A 21,010-nucleotide genomic window follows, 5' to 3' on the forward strand; every position below is an offset into this window, starting at 1 on the left:
TTAATTACATTTTTTTTTACATGCAGGTAACACACACAAACACATGCACAAGAAATGGCAAAACGTATGCCAAGTGCGTACAAATCCAAGCGAGCAGTTGAAACAAAGGGTGGTAATAGTTAGAATTGCAAAATTCTCGGAGAAGGCACCATTCATCGCGCGAAAGATCGGGGCCAAAATCTGCATACGATGCTAAAATTCCAGCCGAGCCCGTATTAATTCAAATGAGACAGCCAGGCCGGGCCCCAATGTTCGTTATTCAGATCGCATCATGTCACCTTATCCTGGAATTATGTCTGCCTTTCTTATCTTGTGAATACTCAACAACCCCCCTCCCCCCCCCCCCCCCCCCCCCCGTCTGTCTCTTGGGGGAGTATTATTAGTGAGTATGTGCGCACATTCACACACAAACATACATACGCACTCATAAGAAAAAATATAATTGCTGCTGTTGTCGATGTTGTTGCGTCAAGGCCAGAAGTTGAGAGCATTCACCTTCGTTCCTCGTATCGCGGCGCGAGGGAATTACCTAATAGTCATGCCAAGCGGAATTCTTATTTGTAACGGTATATACATCGCAACACCTCCAACATGAAAGATATCTCGTCATTTCATTAGCTGAATCCTTTTGACCAAGAAAAAGAAAATATGAAAATACACCGTGCAGCTGCGTCACTGCGAGAACAAACAATTGCGTTTCTCGTCTTGTTAGCTTTTTTACATAGTGTAGATATGTTTGTTCATATCTCTCCATGTGTGCGTGTGTGTGTGTGTTTGTGTGTTTGTGACGGAGACAAGAATAAGAGGAAGGGGGTAGAGAGAACAAAGTACCTTCTTAGAGTGGTTGATGAGCGTTGATTTTTTCAATGACGTCATAAGAAATATATCAAGAACTGAATTAAACTATAGCGACCACCCACGAGCGATTAGCTGGGAGCAAAACGTCAGTTACGTCTAAAGCATGCTTTTCCATACGTCACATTTTCTTAGGGGAGATACAAGGGCATGTGCTAGCACTTCAATATGACGTCACACAGTGGCAACAAAGAAACTGCGCTAATTGCATCAAGGTCTTCCTTCGTGAAGCTGAGCATATCACGATTGTTTTTTTTTTTTTAAGGACGTCCTGTAACTTTAAGTGTGCAGTGATGTGTTTGAGGGTTTATGTGTATTCAGAGATATCACACTTACAGCATTTGGATGGAAAAGGTCGCGATTATCTGTAGGGAACCACAGAAAAAGAGATTTGTATTAATTAGATTTTGCATTTTTATAGGATGATTTTTGAGACGAAAAAAAAAAATCAATGGGATGTGAGTACCTTCAAAGGAAAAGATACTTGTTGATGTCATACCCTTAGTCTCTTTGTTCAGTCTGACAGTGCCTAAATAATATGATCTTTGAGTCTTTCATAGATTGAGTTCATGAAGATTTTGGAGTGGAACCTACTACAATGGAGGGTTGTCCCTTTTTCTTTCTTTCTGTACAAGGGAAGTAGACTTCCACAAGATTATTATGGTATCGTTTTGCAAGCGAGCATAATATTGCAAATGTCCCCTTTCATTCTCTCTCTCTCCCTGGTGGAAGTTAGGTCTGCATTTACGCGGCAAGGTATCAAAGGCGATTGCAACCATGTTCGCAACACTTTCCGCCGTGCCTGCCGTCCGTAATATTGACCCTCCTCCCGTTACCGAATTGTCCTCATCACACATAGCAAACATCCACAATAACGGAAGCATTATCTGGAGCCATTCTGAAGCGGCACCATATGATTGTGGAGCGGCATCACTCCCATCATCGGCCTGCCGTTGATCACAGGTGGAAGATTTCGCGTGGGAGGACAGAAACTTTTAGTACCCATTCCACAAGCCAGTATTGGTGGTAAAAATGGGGTGAGCCCTCTACTTCTCCGGGATGTTGATGCCTTTTCTCGCTCATTAACCCTATGCGTGTTTCGAATGCCGATTGGCAAACGAAACCCCATAGCATTGTACACGTGGTCCAAAGTCCGTGGAACAGAGAGGGTTCATAATAAGACTATGTCACTATTAAAGGCATAATTGACTATTTGCAGATGGAACAAAAACCCAGCATTAGTGCTTCAAAATAGTTATAAAATGTGAGTCAGGGATAGAAACAACCAATGTAAAAATTTGAACCAGTATAATCGATCTTAAGTATTGTTAAATGTACAAAATGTGAACAATAGTTATAATAAAAATGTTTCCAGACTAGACCGTCTACAGAAGTATGGTTTGATGAGAAAAATAGTGATATCTTCTTATATTTTAGGCTTTAATGCATTATATACATGGTAGGATGTTTTGTGATATAACTGACTTACACATATGCATCAAAAGTGATATCTTGAACATTTTTAATATCACTGCTCCTAAAGATAAACAGGACTTTTAAGTTGCATGCTACCGGTGTTTCTGACATTCTGTAACATGACGCTACGACAAAGATAATAAATATGAAAAGAAACACCGTTGAATATGATCGCCAAATATTACGAAAAGGTTACAAAAGAAATAATGTGCGCATCTGATGGGGATATTACACTTGTTTGTTAACCCTTATGCTATATACAGTGCTAGACTGACTGTTTAGCAAACCTTCTATCAGCATGGTAGATTTGTTCGCAGATACAAGCAGCTTGATAGTGACAACATGAATTCCAAACTTGTTTTTCTTTTCATTTCGAATGTATTATCATACAGTATTTTCTTCTTGTTTTTCAAACTGAACCATCGTTATTGTACCAAAAAAAAAACAAAAAAAAAAAACCAAAAACCAAAAACCAAACCAAACCGGTGCCTTTAACTGATGAATGAGATTACAATACATATCCCGAGATATTCTTCCGTGTCGACATAAGCTTTCGTATGCTCTTCCTCTCTCGGTAGAACAGTGCAGCCTTGACACGAAAAACGTGTCGCCGTAACTATCCAAAAATACTTTGCCGCCACTTATATGTAGCAGAAGTCACAGGCAAGCTGAAGGACGTCACTTCCGCACGTCTGGTGGGGGGCGCCTGCAAACTTGAGAAGCTCCTACTTTTAGCGCGCTTCTGTCTTTGAATCTGTCACTGTAAAGATTGAAATAATGCGTTTCTACCTTCTTCGCAATCTCTGGTGGATTGGAATGCGTCAAAACAATCTCGCATTACGTTAAATAACCTTCAGAAGCATCAGTTCCGATTCCGAGAACAAAACGCCGTCACATCGACGGCAATAAGTTGGCGGCTGCATATCAACGATAGAAGAAAAAAGAATACTAATAAATGCTACAGGAGGAAACATTCCTTTTTTACAGGGCAGATTCTAGAAAAAGAAAGGTTAAATATTTAGGGTCCGTCATTAATGTTCATGGCTGTTTTCTCAGTTGCCTGTTTGCATGGAAACACAGACTTAGGCGTTTGTATGTAGAGTACAGTTCCAGTTGAATTATTTAAAAGTTTACGGAATTTGGAGAAGAATCATTTAAAGGTTTACGGAATTTGAAGAACATTAATTTGTCTTTGAAAGTTCAACACCTAGCGGTCTTTACTGTATTACAAAGGCGAAACTTGTAACTTATTACGCGGAGAGCTTCCAGGTAAGAAGTTTATGGGGGAATTTAGATTGTCGTATACACTTCATGAATTGTGAAAATTAATTTTACTTTTTTTTCATTTCCAACAGAAATGTAATTGCAATGATACATTTGAAAACATATAATGATGCAAAACCATTACAACAATGTTGCAGGGAAAAATACTGTGAACTAGAATGCAATAAATGCTGTGACTTTTGTACGAAACAGCAAATCATAATGGTTAGAAATGAAGGGGGCTGCTATCGAAGGTGTGTCAGTATCAAATGTGTGCCGATATCCAAAATTACAACAAAACGAATGTCTCAGAGGTCATTTAAAATTTTTTGAAGGATTCAAAGATTCTCAAATGACAAATTGGGTCCTCACTTTGCCACGGTTCGAAAGATTATTCAATGTTTTTGGAGAGGTCCTTTAATGGGAAACAACTTTCTCCAATCCCCTGGTATTTCGCCTCGTGCCATGATCTCACCAGACGTCGCGTGTCTTCTCTCGCCCCCTCGTCGGCCTAGACTTTTTTTTTCTGATGCAGCTCTTCGTGAATCTGTCCTAAAACAAATACTCTTTGAGCTCTGTGGTGATTTCATGGCTTTAGTTTGCTGATTGCTCTTCGTCCTCCCCTCGCCCAAATAAAGGCACCAATGGATTGCCCCGTATACCTGCAGGATCAAGCCGCGACTAGTAACATCAGCGTGCCCCAAATCGCCGTCACATCACCCACTGATACCCCCAGCCAGCATCCCGCAATTGGCGACAGAGCTAGAGCAGCGTCTCAAGATGCCAAGGAACTCTGGTCTCATTTGAGAAGTCTGCAAAGTAGGTCGATTTTTTTTTTGTTCTTCTTTTTACGCAATACCAGGCCTATTTGAGGAAATGAGGACAATGCACCTATTTCAAAGAGTCAGTACACTGCAGAAACCGAATTACGCCTAAAGAAAATGGCGAGCAAACATAGTGTTCTTACAATACAATACGTTTCAGAGGCTGTCAAGGTTATTATTTGATTGATACGTATTCATCGGACCAATAAACAGGACTCTCTGCTGGTACCTCTCGTGTTGTTCACCTGTGACATCCAAGCCCGAAGCCGTCGATTCTATTTTGAGGGCAAATCGTCTTTATGGTGAGAGCTCTCTAGGGTTGTTAAAGGTGTACGCTGTTCTCCAAATTGAATGCCGATATGTCATTTCGCGAGACAGCGTGTTCATCTCTGTTCGCGTAGGCTTTCACTCGACTCCGATGTCAGACTCCCTTTACTGCATGTAGAGCGAACGTGTTTGCTGTTTGCGTTTGACGAGGATTGTCCATGAAACCGAACCCCAGAGGTTGACGATTTTGAGTAAACTTACACGTGTAAATGATTTAGTATGTAGCCGAGACACAGTAGACCAGGGTTTCGTGGAATTCATAGGTTCTTCAGTGTTCATCCCTGGAGGTAGAACATCTATCCTCTTGTTCTCGCTTTCTCTTTTTTTTCTCACGTTTTTTTGTTTTACACGCCACAATATCTCACATCAGGTAGCCATCTGGTTTTCGTAACCGGCACTTGATCTCATCTGAGTAGCGGCTCTGATAACAAAACGTCAACTTCCCGGAAGATTATCTGGTGCAATAAAAATGTCTTTTTTTTTTACTTTTGATAATGACTCTTTCGGAATAACTGATTTTAACACCGAGGAGAGAACTCCTTAACGTTAGAGTCTGGCCTCTTGCTGTAGAATACCCCGACAAATTTACCTGGGGTTTGAAAGATACCATTCGTCAAACTTTTTTTTTTGTTTCGGATCTCCAAGGGGATGAGTGCGTGAGTTCACTCGCGATTCTGAACTGAACCGATCCAAGTACGGTTTGCACTGATCGGCCGTTGAGATCCATTGACTTCAAACAGTGAATCGGGTCCTTTTATACATACATTATTTGTATGTGCGTTCTTTCTTCAAGTCGTTCAATATACTTTTCCCCATTTTGCTTACTTTGGTACCCCATATTTCTCCGGATAACACTCGATGTTCTAGTGATAAGTTTGTTTGTTTGCTTGCTTGTTTTTAATAGTAAAATGTTAGGCTGAAATGAAAGTTTTTCAAAAATGTTTTGATATACTGACATGCCGGAGATACATACAAATATGAGATCACTGCCATAGGTCTAGAATCCTTTTCTCGTCCTCTCTGTATAATATATATTGTCCATAGTTCCTATTCTGGATTCCACACGACGCTCTGAACTTATGCAGCTGTCATTTGTATGACGCACCTCTTGACCCCCGGGAAAAGTGCGTCATGGTCGCGTCAAGTACCACCAATTTGATGACGCGTGGTACCGTCACGGGAGCAAAATGTCCGTCACAATACTGACCCATTATGTGCGTCATAGTCGGTCATTTAACCAGAGTGTGTCAAAAGGTTCGTTAATAGGACCGTCATGTAATTTTGCGAGGCTTCTTGCATGGTATCCCTCCGTAACAGAATAAAACAAACTCGCGATCGCGAGCCGGGCGAATTCACCGGCTCCTGAAAACGCGAAAATGACACAATTTTCATTCAGTTTTATTATAACATACTGATACTCACTTCATTCTCGTATGTCTTCTTTTTCTATCTGATGTCAGACTAAAGGTCTTTTCAGAAGGTTTGAGCACAAATTTGCTCAAAAAACCACACTACCAAACACGATTTGTGATTAAAATCATCACATACAGCCCGCGGCATCGCGAAGCTCGCTATCCTTCAATCGCATTCACTGTTGTAGTGTAGCATCGACCGACCGTCGACCGTGAAATCTGCTGCAAAACCATGTGCGTGATGAGGACCGTGTTGTACATGACAAGTATACAGTACAGGCGTACATACACGTGTATACAGAAGACGAGGCATGGCAGAGCAGAGGCCAGGCCGCGATTATTTTTTCCGTAACCCTAACCTGCCGATCGACACACAAACGATTATGGAACTACTGAGAGTCTTATTCATATTTATGAACAAAATATTTACGTCGATGTAGGGCAATTTGTCAATCAGTTACAATACTGACAGTCTATTATATTAACTTAAAATAGTAAATTCTATTCAAACACTAGCCATATAAACCATGTACCTAACTTAGGGTTTAATAAGGTTCGTGTTTAAATATAGGCAGGGGCTTCAATCAGGGAGGTGGAAGATTCCACCTCCCTGCTTCAATCAAGCTGTTTTCGAATCGGGGAAGGGGAGGCGGGAGGTCACGGAAAAAAATTACTGTGGCCATGCCAGGCCGTAGTTTCGCGAAACTAGATATATAGTTCGAGGACATGCCATAGCAACGTGTAGGCCTATATATCAAAACACGCGTTTCTATAGGATGTCCATGAACTAGGGAACGGTTTTGAGAAATTCGAAGTCATTCGAAGTTGAAGTGGTCTTTTCCTACGTATGCATTTTTAGGTGATCCGAGTATCCTCTCGAATCACCTTCTGTATCTGTACGGATTCTTTCTTTCTTTCTTTCTTCTTTCTTCTTCTTCTTCTTCTTCTTCTTCTTCTTCTTTCTTTCTTTCTTTATTTCTCCCCAAAAGTTGTGCAGAGGTTAGCTCAGAAAGTGCTATGCCTATCAAGTTCATACTTATACCATGTATGTATCGTGTCCCAAAGACGACAGATCTAGTTATTTTTTGTTGTTGTTCATATCTCAAAAATTCGATTTCTTATTTTTTTTTTCAACTGGTATTTGGGAGTCTCGTAATATATTTAAAATGTTCATAGAAATTTCTGAATATATTCAGAAAGTACGCCTAGGCGCCTACTGTTTGGATAAACGGTAAACATAGTCTACGTTCGATACGAAGAAATCATTACGTCTTTCACTTGAGGAAAAACATACAAAACAAACAAACAAAAAAACACGTACGAACGAATGTTGATAGCCAAAACTTTGATAAGTAATAAGCAGTTATGATGAGCGTGAACTGAAATTAATTGTCACGATTTTGCTGTCTAACCAGGTGATGACTGCATCTCATTGAACCTACTCGTAGTGAATTTCTCTGGGCATACGAGACCTTTTTATTTCTGTGATTGCATTTTTAATTGACTGATTAATCGATCTTTTTTTTTTTTAGTGTTCAGGGAACATAAGATATTCGATCAAGTACACTATATTCGACTGTTTGATGTTTCCTACTATGCGCCAAAAGAAAGGCTATAGAATCACGATATCTTTGCAATGATTCCTTTAATTCAACTAATGAGCTGGTTCTTCCATCGATATTTCCAGGATATTTACACGCTGTTTATTCCAGCGCGCGCATTCTTTCGTCTGGCATGCACCTGGGTGTGGCACCTGCTTTTGTGGAAATTTCCACAAGGGGAGAGAGGTGGGGTGTCAAGTTTCTTCGAGATGAAGAGACTGCATGTAACACAATCTCTTCGCTCTGATTTATTGTCATTCGTGCTTTCCCCTTATTCTTTGCTGATGTTGAACATTTAGATTTAACTTTACGAAGGTTGGTAGCACGTGGTTCTTTTTTGTTGTGAGGTGTATGTAATTTCTTTTTTTATCATTCTTGGGAGGGAAAAGATGAGTAATGGGGAAAGAGGAATAAGCGGAAAGTGAACAAACGGCACGTACGCTCAGCATTCACAGTAAGCCGTCTTTTTCCACCAGCATAGTTATCATCATCACCATCAGACATCACTCAGACAATTTTAGCCTTTTCCTATCAACATTAAGAAACACGCATACAATGTAGTCCCTCGAGACAAACACCTAGGAAAATAAATAACAAATACAAAGTATCAACACCTCCCAACAACACAAATACCGGTACATGTATTTAGAAAGACAACCCAGAGCACACTATAGTAAGCGGCTGGTATCAAACTTCGTCGCTTCGGTTCGAAAAAGTGATTGCAGCAAGCGGAAAAATCGCCGTTACGAAAATAGCAGTGCGAGACACTTGAAAGAATTACGTAAAATACTTCAAAGTACAAAGGGAACGGATAAAGTGATATAAAATGGAAGAAATCGTACCAAACAAGGTGTGAGAAACGACAGTGGAGAACGGTAAGTTTAGTGTTGTAAATTTAATTAGGCCCTAGCAAAAGTTGGCAGCACCGAAAGCTACGCGAAAATAAATATAGACATTGGAAACTCGGTATTGCGACGAGATCCTTAGGATCAAGTCAATAAACGATACAAAACAAAGGAAATCAATTCATTTTGACCGGAAAATAGTTTGTTATAAGTATTCTGTTATATGAGATCTCTTTTGATAGGCCTAGAAATAGGCCTACATCGAATTTCCATGATACTCGGCCTCGGGAAAGAAAGTTTGAACGCTTTTCATCTGCACATACTGCACATCAATACACGAACAGAAACTCACCTCTTCCTTGCAGAAAAATGATGCTATAACGTTACAAAAAACACACACAACACTCTAAAAATCACATTTCGTACTTGAGAGGAAAGGGACAAGCGGATGGAGAAGAAGAGAAATACAAGCAGACATTGCACAACGGAACGTTTCTACCCCGACTCAAAACGAAATACGGGACTGTAGTGTAGTGGCAGCTGGCTTGTGCAGCTAGGCTACTGGTATACTCACGCTCCCCAGCCGCCCACACATGGGGATACCACGGCGATCCATGTAAACATCCGAGGGTCCGTAGGCGACAGGGATTCACGCGCGCGAATTTCCGTTCGGTGCATGCACACAGTTCGCAGGCAGCGAATTGCGTGAGCGCACACTTTTCCAGTCTGGTACGTACCGCGAATAACATGTGCGTCAAGGGTTAGTCATTTTCACGAAGAGGTGCGTCACCATTTTTCATGGTTAATGCGTCAATGTCTCATAAAGGTGTGTCACTTTTTGTGACGGAGGGTACGTCATGGTACCTAAAAGGTATGACGCACATTGGTACTTTGACGCACCTATCCCGGGGGTCAAGAGGTGCGTCATACAAATGACAGCTGCATTATCACTCGTCGCTCAGTTTGTTGCACCCCTCTCCCCCCCCCCCCCCCCCACCCCGTCTATCACCCTCTCCGATGACTACTTTATGTGCGTAGAGTTACTGCTGGACGTGATGTATCTTTGTTTTGTGCGCTCTTACAGCAGTTAGATATCACTTGAAATGAAGTCCTAGGAGTCAAACTAGCGTGGAGTGTCGATCCTTAACTTATTGATACAGTTAACCATTCATTCATTCATGTATGAGTGGATGGAGTGCGAAACTATACACGCAAAGGCACAGCTTTGGGACCGTCCAAAGTTCTTGCCAGACTCATTTTAGAATTTTTAAAGGATTCTGCCTATGCGTACGGCTCTGGGGTCTGTTGAGCTCCGGCAGTTTTGCATTCTGTCCAAGGACAGGTGAATTTGTTAAACTGAGAATTCATTAAATCTCCTCTTTGAGCCTCTCTTCAGGATTTTGTTAACAGCGAGCAGAGCTTTGCTGAGCATGAGGGGCGCTGATGCAAGACTTCAATGCCACCACCCTCCTTCCAAAAAGAAAAAGAAAGAAAAGAAAAGAAATACCCACGGTATAGAAGCGAGAAGCCATATTACTAAACTTTGATGTGGCTCTCTTTTCATCCCCGAGTCTTATCGTATTATATGCTATTCGAATGTTACATCTTAAGAAGATGCGAAAAAATGCGATGGCGAACGACTTCGCGTCACAGGGAGACATATCTTCGACCTACGAATATACCACAACAGCTGGTACGGTTGATGACTAATGTTAATCTCTCCCTCTCTCTCTCACTCTGTGTCTATATGTATGTATATAATATATATTTATATGTTAATACAATACTACCAGGAATGTGTGTGTGTGTGTTTGTATGCGTGTGTGGGGATACTTTGAGACTTTCGGAAAGATGCACGCAATGTTCTTACAGTCGGTTCACATTCTGTACGTATCCTAAGCTGTCCGCAGCATGACATCTGTCCCACAACATAGCATCTATCCTACAACAGCACCATGGGACGTCTTGTTGAGATGTCTGTTGATGATGGCAGACATGTACCCTCTCTCTAAAGGATCGTGCTCACGGCCAGGGTGGACGCAAAGGGGTCATCACACCCAATCACATTCCAGGCTTTCAAAGCGCATTCTTGTCCATAAATCATTTGCAGGGTAGAGCTTGCGTTTGTTCTTCCTCCTCCGACTCCTCTTCTTCTTCTGCTGCTGTTCTTCTTCTTCTTCTTCTTCTTCTTCTTTTTCTTCTTCTTCTTTTTCTTCTTCTTCATCATCTTCATCATTATCATCATCACCATCATCATCATCATCATCATCATGGTTGTCGTCTTCATGTTCTTCTTTGTTTATTCTTCGTTATCCCCTATTTTGATTTTAAATTGACCTCTCTTTGTGCGCACTGTCGTTAGGTCACGGTCGTTCCTGTCGTGGGACCCACGCTGACTTCATCCTTGATGTTACGCGCTCTCTGGGCCGCATCTTATCACGTCATTAAAACAGGCGCTTCCTCTCGTGAATATTTTAAGTACTTGTCGTGTTCGCCTGATCACGAGAGCATGTATCTTTCGGATGGCTTTGAGTGGTGAGCGTCATCTCGAGTTAAATGGTGAAATAATGGTCGTGCGGGGATTTGGTAGCTGGTATAGGGCAAAGGAATGGACCCACCAGAGTGGAGACTGACGATACAATCCAATGTGAGCAATATTGCTAAGAAACAAGTTCGATAATTACCATTCATTGTGCTTCACGTGCGATTCTGGAACTGCATGGGTTAAGCTTTCCATCCGGTCTATTTGCTATCTCAACATAATGTTGCGCATAGAGTTTTTGTTTGTGTGTGTGTGCGTGTAAGTGTGTGTGTTTGCTGCTTGTGTGCACGATATTATTTGTTTAACCCCTTAACTACCTCCCGTGCATTTATGCGTTTTGAAGACAACAGCAAAACATACAACTAAACTCGGTGTAAAAATGAAAATGATAATGATATACAGTAGCACAGATCGTCTGTTTAAAAAAAAAAAAAAAACGTTGATAGATAATAACCATGGCACATCCGATACGAAGAGACGGTACACAGACTGAAAATGGGTGTGTTTGCTTATTGCATTTGAGCTAGTAGGGTGAAAAAGTGCGTACCACCGAACCTCCGGAATAACGAACCTTCGAAATAACGAAATGTAGCCATACGCTGTATTCCTGCCAGTAACCCTTTTAATCATCTCGAGACTAAAAGCAAGAGGCGCCTCGCATCTATGCTTGGTAAGAATCTTGATGTATAGATAGATCCTCAAGATACCAATTGACAGTGAGCAAAGTTGTTATTATGTTTATATAAATGATTCAGTTAAACGATATGTGTTATGTTATTTTGGTTAATGTACTTGACGGAAATTGTGCTGGCTTGTTTGTTTGTTTGTTTGTTTGTTTGTTTGTTTGTTTGTTTGTTTGTTTTTGTTTTGATTATTGAAGCAGTTGCATCAGGTGCAGACAGAGCATTCTGTGCAGGGGGTATGTGGTAGATAGTTACTGTTCGTTATACCGAAGGTTCGTGAATCCGAAAAGGAAATAAGGATCTTGACTTTAGTCCGAAGGTTCGTTAATCCGAAAAACTGAAGAGAAAGAAAGAAACAAAAACGTTTGTAAATCCGAAGGTTCTTACTAGTACGTACCTTCTGTTCATTTGCGGATTATCGAACTACATTTCAGTTTCAGATGCTACTAATCGAACCTTCGAATTAAACAAAACAAAACAAAACAAATCAAAACAAAACATCACCCTTTGAGACGGGCCAATGAAGAGCAGATGAAATGACAGCGCAGTTGGTAGGAGATCATCGCCCTCCTTCTGAACTGACGAATGCACATTCTTTTGCCGGTGTGTTCTCTGGTGTTTTTTAAGGGATCTGCCCAGCGGGGAAGAAGCCGCTGGCATGCCGAATCGGAGACGGAAATTCTGTCGTCGTTAGGGGAGATGATGCAGTTTGCTGATGCTATATACAGCGAAGAGCTGCTCTCCACGAGTCCGCTAATGGATTACCATTAGGACAGATCAACAGAGTGGTGTATGTTATGGGTTTGCATACCACACAGCTTTGTAAGATATTGCTACTGACGTGACTGAGGACGTAAAGTCTTATACCCGAGCCTACATATCCGCCACGGCAACATTGAATGCATATACAGTAGAGTATGTCCCCCCCCCAAAAAAAAAAAAAATTATCTCATTGATAACTGCCAATCTGATTAAATTGTCTGAATGCTATTTCAAGATCTTGAAATATAACATCTTAGCTATATTTTGCAGCAAACTCCATTCGATTTGGGTCAGTGGTCGCAGAGAAATGTGGATCGTTGTAAAGCATTTCATGGGTCTGTTTCTTCCAAGTTTAGCACTCGGATGCTCTTGGAACTGCATATTAATATGTGAGCACAATGGACAGAACTTGGAGGGAAGGGATTAATGACATGCTCTATAAAATTCCTTATTTCTCTTTGACCACTGAAGCAATTCGGACGGGGTTTTCTGTAAGATTTGGGTAATAAGTTAATCATAGCCTGAAATTTCATTTGGATTGATTTACTATTTTCAAAGTTACCATTGCAGAGGGTCCCGTTGTATTTTTTTTTTGTCCATTACGTATACAGCATTTTCAGAGCATTACGATGTATAGTGTTGAGTATTAGTGTCAAATATCTCTGTTGTGTTGAAAATCTGGTAGAGGAAATTGATTTTGGCGTAAAGGTTCAACCTTACATGACAGAACGGCCTCTTTCCGTCCATGATCTTGGCAGTGTCTCCCGCTCTTGAGACCTGCATGTCATGTATTATTTCACGTCGAGTTCATGGCACGAAGCACTATGAGGTATCATATCAATGTATATTCATGACATGCTCTAATAGCGATAGCTTGCACAATTGATCTCGCCATATATACACCTCATCTGCAAAACACGTTGGAGAATTGCGAGGAAAACAGGCAAAAAGCAGGTCCATAGTATCCGAGAATAGCCATGAATGGCTGTAGGGATATGATGTAGCTAACCTTATTCATATGTTTTTGATAATGGAACGTTTTCCCTGAAAAAAACCCAAACATAACTGTACTTTAAAGTCTCTTCATCGTTGATCAGGGGGTGCCCCCTTGTGGTCGTGGGAGGGATGGACCAAATTGGAGCCAATTTTCACGTTTTAATCACTATTTTTTATGAAAACGCATTGTCAGATTTTCACCAAACTTGGCAGATGATGATCACTAGCATCTAGCAAAAAATAAAAATACAGTCGCAAAAACGGGCACAATGCTCCATTTCTGAGCCCCGGGGCCCCATGCTCCACTTCTGAGCCCCGGGACCCCAGAATCCCAAATTGGAGAATCTTAGATAAAATCTTCTTCTGTGAAAGCCAGAAATGCTCCGAATAAATGCATTGTATATATTAATGAATGCATCTTCAAGTTTGTCACGGCAGATTCAGGGGTGGCCCAGTCCTTGGGCCAGATTGGACAAAACTCAGGCCAATTTTCACTTGTTGATTATCTTTATGGAAACGCATGGTCAATTTTTCACCATGCCCCCTGGATTTCCCTCAAAGCTCCTCAATTTTGCCTTGTTCTTCTTAGACAGTAGTCAAGAATGTGTGGAAGGTGAACTTGCGATACTCAGGCGTGCACTAGACTTTTTTTTTTACTTTGACTTTTTTAAGTCAAACCATTTGTGACCGTGCATCACAGAACCAACAAAAAATCGCACCCCTTGATTTTAGTAAAGACTCAAAAAAGGTGAATGTATAATCGGTCAGTCAAGTCATTTTTAGTTGTTGGTTTTTTTTGTGTGTGTGAAAAAGCTATTCTTCTTCTACATTATTACTAAGTTTGGGATCATAAAATGAATGGGAAAGTGTGTTTCAGCACTTTTTCTACAACTTTTTTTTGTAGAGTGGCATTGTGATCAGGTATGTCTTAGAGGCCCCTTTTCATTTCATGAAAATCCTTTACACACTCTTCACTTTCAACTTTGATAACTTTTGAAAAAATAATGCTACTGCTTCGAAAGTTAGCGTTAATCATAGATAGAATATGTTAATAGAGCATGCTAAATTTCAGCTTAATCTAATAATCTTTTCATTGTTGTTGCTCCGGTGGTTTACATCCCGTTTTTTGTCCCGTTCATCGTACAGCTAGCGCAGCTTGGTAAAGATTAAGTGTTTGAATAGACCCAGTACTTCAGAGCCTCATTTCTCAGTTCACACTTTTCCGGAGTGTGTTCTTTCTTTCCAGTATTTAGATAGGTTAGGAGAATCCATTTTAATTGAGTTATACATCATTATATAGTTAGTACATAGTTATACATCAAATATTCGAAGAAAATCTTCCCGTGATACTTCTATCAAAACGCATCATAAGTATATTTTGATGTGATAGAAATGGCGCCTTTTTCTAGTCCGATACCGTCGTCGTATTCGCAAATGAGCCAAAGTTGGAGAGCAAGGATTGGGGTGGGGGGGGGGGGGTGGGGGGAGGGGTGGTGAAGCACTAAACCTTATAATTTTGTGAGATTGAAGTGGATGCCTATTTTGACTTTGAACCGGGCCACCAGCAGACCACTTGACATTATCTCCTTCTGGCGCCTCTCCCGGTGAGCTTGGCTGTTCCTGCGCTGGATGTTCCTTCACGAGTAATTGACCTCACCGATATTAATTGTTTTGATAGACGGCGGGATCCACGCAATTGCCCTGTTGTGAGGGTCATTACTCGAAATGCGGGGTTCCTTCTTATGGAACGTTTATTTTCGTCATGAACGTATATTTGATCATTTCTTGTTGTTGTTGTTGATGTTGTTGTTTGCAGTTTATTATTTCTGTCCAGAAGATTTTTATATATGCCACTGCGTCGTCACCCCTGAATTTCTTAGACTAAATACCATTAGGTCAGAAGATTTTGTTGATAATGTCTTTCATCCTGATCCTTATGTAAGCGATCTTATGAAGTCTAGTTTTCGACTATGCTGACTAGACCGAGTGCTGTAAGTATACAATTATGTGAATATTATTTACATCAAGACAATATTGCCAATAAAATTAATGCATTATGTTGTTCTAAAAAGAATGTGCAGAGAAATGTTTCAGTCCTCGCGATTAGGCCTAGGCCGATATCAAAACTTGCATTCTGATGAATGATATCAATAAATCAATCGGTTCTAAATATCTGTCCCTATTAACATAAATTATATACCACTATTCTAAGGTAATCAGAAGTCTGATGATGAAACTAATGCTATTATTTATGACTCTATTCTACTTCACACTTTGCTGAGCCACACCATGATCATGATGATATATATGAACTAGAAACGGACAAAGATAGGGGTTACCTCGCTTAGTAAGACAACCAATCAATATTAGCGAGCAAATAAATCTGTGACGCAAACACTAAAACAACGTTAATTAGGAACAAACAGAGTTTTGCACATGCAGGAGACAGCTGTATCCATTTTCCAACCCGGGATGTTAAAGCTCGCTTTCAACTCAATTAAAAAAAAAAATAAAAGTAATAATGGCATCATATAGGAAAACGATGCAGTCGGTGTTTTATCATAGTTGTTATGATTTTTGTTTTGCTTTTGTTTTGACTTTGATGGGTTTGTCAAATCTGCTGATGAATATTGCACACAAGAACATTATACAAAACTGTATATAAACAAATCTAATTTGTCAAGAAGATACCTATAGTTCTGGATTTAGGTACCACCTAATAATTCAGTAAGCAAGCTACTACTCGATTTCAATCGCTGAGAAGGTGACATATTAAAACGCAGGTGCGACCTTCTGGAACAAACACGCCCTACCAGCGTCGCGATTTCGACCACTTTCAATTACGCATCCACGTGCAACGCAACCGGCCTCCCCCGGCCTCGAGTAGCTGATGAGAGGCCGGGCGTCCTATCCCGTTTCGCCTGTGATTTGGCGGCTTTGCGTATTCCGGCGAGACACCAAATGCATGCCCAGAGGTCGATCGCGTACCACAAAAAACATACGCGGCAACCTCCGGAATGTTTACCTAGTTTTGAGTCGGGTAATCAGTACTGTATACATCCTCACACGCGCATCGGAGCCTACCGTAATTTTCCTCGAGACAGTTGAAGATTTGCTTGCCTTGTAATATACACTTGGCTTCGATCTTCACACGTCCTCACGACTAAATGTGTCGCGTACTTTTTCCGTTCAGTCACGTGACTACACCTCTCCTGTTCCAAATAGTCTGGGCATCCATTTCGGACGTAATCACGTAGAACATTATACAAACAATTCGGGGACACACTTTCATTATTGAGGCAGGCATCTGCACTGTCTCGGAACTTTGTCACTGAAATAATATGGTTTGCTGTGAGACACAGCTAATCATTTGCACTAATCGGAAAAGGAAAAGGGATTCGTAGTCTTCATTCTGTTACCGATTCTATTCTGGATATCACAAATTTACAAAATTACAAATCAACGCGCTCCTCTTGCATTGTTTGCTTGTTCCTTTTTTTAAGTGTTTTAATCTGGTTAAAAATAATATTTGTATCTCATGCATTAAAATGACAGTGAATAGCCATCATTTAAACGCGCACAAATCCACACCTTTCGCACATTGCAGAAGTGCATTTATTCATGTAGTCTCTACAGTTACATATGATCAAACCACGGGTTTTTTAGCAAAAAGAAAACCAACAAACAAACAAAAAACAAAATCTTTAAATGCACTATAATCTTGTAGAAACAAACGACAAAACATTCAAGTCAATGAAAGTAAAATATAGTGAATACAAAACAGGCCAATACATTTACATTGTATGTTTGGAATCTCTTTCATATGTGTACAAATGTGAAAATCGAAAATCCAATTTTCTGTATGACCGTCAAAGTACACTGAGCGTCAAAAGAAAGCTATTACCCCCTCGTGGCGCCACTCAGTATTACCTTAAGAATCAACGTACATTGTATGTAAATCACGTTTGGTCGCTGATTTAATTTTCCGAGAAAATGCTCTGTTTTTTTCAGAACGTTACGTCCACCTCACTGTTGCGATCATTACCATCGCTTGCTCCATCTGACCAGCAGCCTTGAGGGACTGTTTTTTTTTTCTTGTTTGGTGTATGTATTGATTTGCCGTTTCTGATACGTTCTAGTTTCATAAAAATCTCATCACGTAGTGATTAGATATGGAAATTAGGATCGATTTCTGCCGTCTTTTTGTGCCTGGCTTTCTTCTTTCCTCTTTTCCCCTTCTTGCTCTCCATAGTGGTCCAGTTTTTGGTTGTTGTTTTTTTTTTGTTTTCTAAACGATTCAAGAATTAAACAAAAACGATAATGGTTTGTCCATCACAGCAAGTGCTCCAAACTACATAATATATCTCACTAATTCGATTGTATGTGTTCTTTACGTGTATTATTTTAATCTTGCTTTAGGCTCTAGATTTTTCTCCTCCGCCGAATCTCTAACCGTTTGTATCGTTTTCTCTGTGATACAAGTGACTTAACGGAGGGTTTCGATAATTAATTCAAGTTATGCCTTTAACTTTATATTAGCATTTACATAACTTTTTATTCTCACTTCTTCGAATGTCTCTTTAATGTAAATAAATTGTACGTGTTTTTTTAATGTATTTGAACCATTTCGAAAATCAGCGCTAGCTGAAAGTACTTCCAACCCGCACGTGCAAATGAAATAATGAAAGATGAATAAATCAATGAAAAGACTGTATTACCTCGTCTGATAATCCACGGGTTGTAACGCTAATGTCTTAGAGAGATGTGATATGACTGTTTTCACAGTCCTTCTTGTGGCTCGTAATTTTCACACACAGTATGAAAGAGTTGAACGATGCCGCAATTCGGCTTTCCAAAGATAGTATCGTGACATAGGCTGAATTGAAACTAGTATGCTGTCACCCAATCGAGTACATGTACATATCAGAGTTTGGGGTTTTGCTGTTGTCGTTGTTGTTGTATTCTTCCATCTCTCTTTTCTTTTACCAGAGAAGAATGGAAAGACTTTCAAGGTCCCCAAATTTCCTTACTCAAGAGAGATGGTTTGTGATTCTGCCTGGTCTCGTCAGGCTGGCCTACCATATCAATGTATCCGAAATTGGAGCACATTAAAGGCTGTCCACACACACTTGCGTATTCATTTCGGAGATGCGATTTCGAATCAATCCGTCAATTTATCAATTGTGTTCTGAATGAGCCAGTCCTGGTGCATCTCCATTACCCCGCCCGCCCTTCGGCCTTTTCTGGGGGTCGTGCTGAGTGCTAGGAGGAGTTGTCCATAATCCTCGGCTTTGTGTGCATCTGCTGAACAAAACGGTACGAGATTGTTCTACGGATTTGGGCGGAACTCCCTAAAGAAGATGCAGACTTGCTGCGAAATCTGCCTCTATCTCAGAGACACATGTACTATCCAAACTAATCATTGAAAGAATCGTCATGTTTAGAGGCTTGAACCAACTCGTTATGTGGACCTTCTCCCCAGTGCACATAACAAACGATGCAGGCGGCCTTGGAATTAGGTAATCTTCTGCTCTTGCACATATGGGACTCAACAACACTCGCAGAAGATTAGACTTCGCTTACGCTGATTAGCGCGAACCTTCTCAGCTTTGTCCGCTTTCTCATTTTATTAGCGCTTATGATTGCCCACTGTATATATAGGTGGAGCCGGGAACCCTAGGAACCACTTGACGTCTACCTGTCACAGATTAACGAAAAAGAAACAAAAAATCACAATCAAAGCTAAAACTCTCTTGAAAAAATAAGAATCACCATTGCTCGATCCTGCAGCCATTTTCACCAAATTTGGCTTAGAGACGCGTTAAGTCATTCTACATGCCAAAGTCTTGTCCAGGGTCCCCAGCTTAGGTCAAATATAATTTCAATTCACCTGTTAGATGTTTACCTCCATTTTCCCTGCCTTTTGCATAACTCTTCCGTGTGGCGAGACTATGCGATTAAACTTGTCATGGTTTTGCTTTCCGTGTTTGTATGTCTGTCCTTATAACATCCAGGTATCCATCAAACATGGGGTATCCACTTTAGTATCCACTTTGGTATCCAATGTTTGCTCTTAGTTTTTCAACACAGTCACTAATTGCAACCAAGCTTGAGTCATGCATTGGTCCTTTCATTATTTTTCATCGTGCATGTGGAAGACGGTTATAGTTTGATATATTCCGAAGATTTGTAATACCGAAGGTCGGTCATTCGGAAAGTCCGTTATTCTGAAGATTCGTTATACCGAAGATTCGTTACTCCGAAGATGAGTCAAGGTTCATTATACCAACAGTTCGATGATCCGAAAAATGAAATAAGGTTCGTTATTCCGAATATTCGTTAATTCGAAAACAAACCAGGCTTTGTAATTCAGAAGGTTCGTTAGTCGCGCTCATTGCTTCATACTATTCGGTATAGCAAACCTTCGGAATAACGCCTTCAAATATTCAGATTAGCGAATCCTATTTTGCTTTCTGATGGAGGAACATCTGACTGTAGGAAATTTCGTGTGTTTCGGAATAACGCACCTTCTGAATAACGAACATCACTCGTGGAGGACACCTTTCAATATCACAGGTCATGTTACCGTCTAATTTCTAATATCATTCATGTTTTGACTCCACAAAGTAACTTACCCGTAAACTTTTTTAAAGCCTATTATAATATCGTTATGAGCACGATTGTAATAGGAAGTAATAGGATGTGGTTATCATGTCATCATGTTGAAAAAATGATAATAAGGAAAAATGTGTGGTGTTGGTTTTTCTTTTCTTTGTGAGTTTATTTGTTTGTGTTTTGTTTGTTTTTACAAATCCCTTGAATACATAAAACTGAGGGAAGAAACTGATACTCTTATTTCTGTTCATGGTTTGAGCCGTGCAGTCCACCACCTATACCGCCACATTTCTACATCTGCACGTGGCTTTGTGTTTGTTTGTTTTAAATTCTGCCATTGCTCATTAAGTTGTGCATTCGGCATTGTTTCCGTTCAGGGAGTCAGAATTTTGCCGTTGATATCGCCCAATCATCGGTTTCTCTCCCCTTTCTGTGAATCACGGTCTCTCTGATTGGGTTCTGCTCTTGCCATTGGCCTCGGGACTATTGTACATGTAGTCACGGTCGAAGCTATACTTCCGGGACTTCAGTCCTTGATCTTCCACGGATCCCAATCCCCCTTCTCTACATCTCTCTGTTGTATCAGATGACTTCATCCCGTGGCTTCTTGCTTTCATCGAAACAGTTGACTGTTGTTTGAAATATTATGGTGATGGCGTGGACATTTGCTCTAAGCGTTGTTCGATTTACCAAACACGTCTGGGAATGAAATTGAATTGCTATTCTTGTGCCTGACATCATAATGCGATCAATCTTGGCAAACAATTCGTAGTATGCGATCGTTGTAAAATGCGATCAATCTTGGTAAA

The 21,010-nt window shown here is 40.5% G+C and overlaps 2 protein-coding genes across 2 annotated transcripts in view; both read left to right on the forward strand.

Moving 5' to 3' along the window:
* Positions 1–4,401, forward strand: part of LOC139709620 (uncharacterized) — an 84,688-nt gene extending 80,287 nt beyond the window's left edge. The window contains exon 5 of the mRNA XM_071621578.1: positions 4,263–4,401. Coding sequence (XP_071477679.1) covers positions 4,263–4,401 — 139 coding nt within the window. The remainder of the gene's footprint in view (positions 1–4,262) is intronic.
* Positions 1–21,010, forward strand: part of LOC139709633 (PDF receptor-like) — a 119,543-nt gene that overhangs the window by 2,069 nt on the left and 96,464 nt on the right. The gene's annotated exons all lie outside the window — the stretch shown is intronic.

This window comes from Diadema antillarum, unplaced genomic scaffold (assembly GCF_040938485.1).
Source record: "Diadema antillarum isolate AM-2024a unplaced genomic scaffold, OU_Dant_1.0 seq00001455_RagTag, whole genome shotgun sequence".
NCBI lineage: Eukaryota > Metazoa > Echinodermata > Echinoidea > Diadematoida > Diadematidae > Diadema > Diadema antillarum.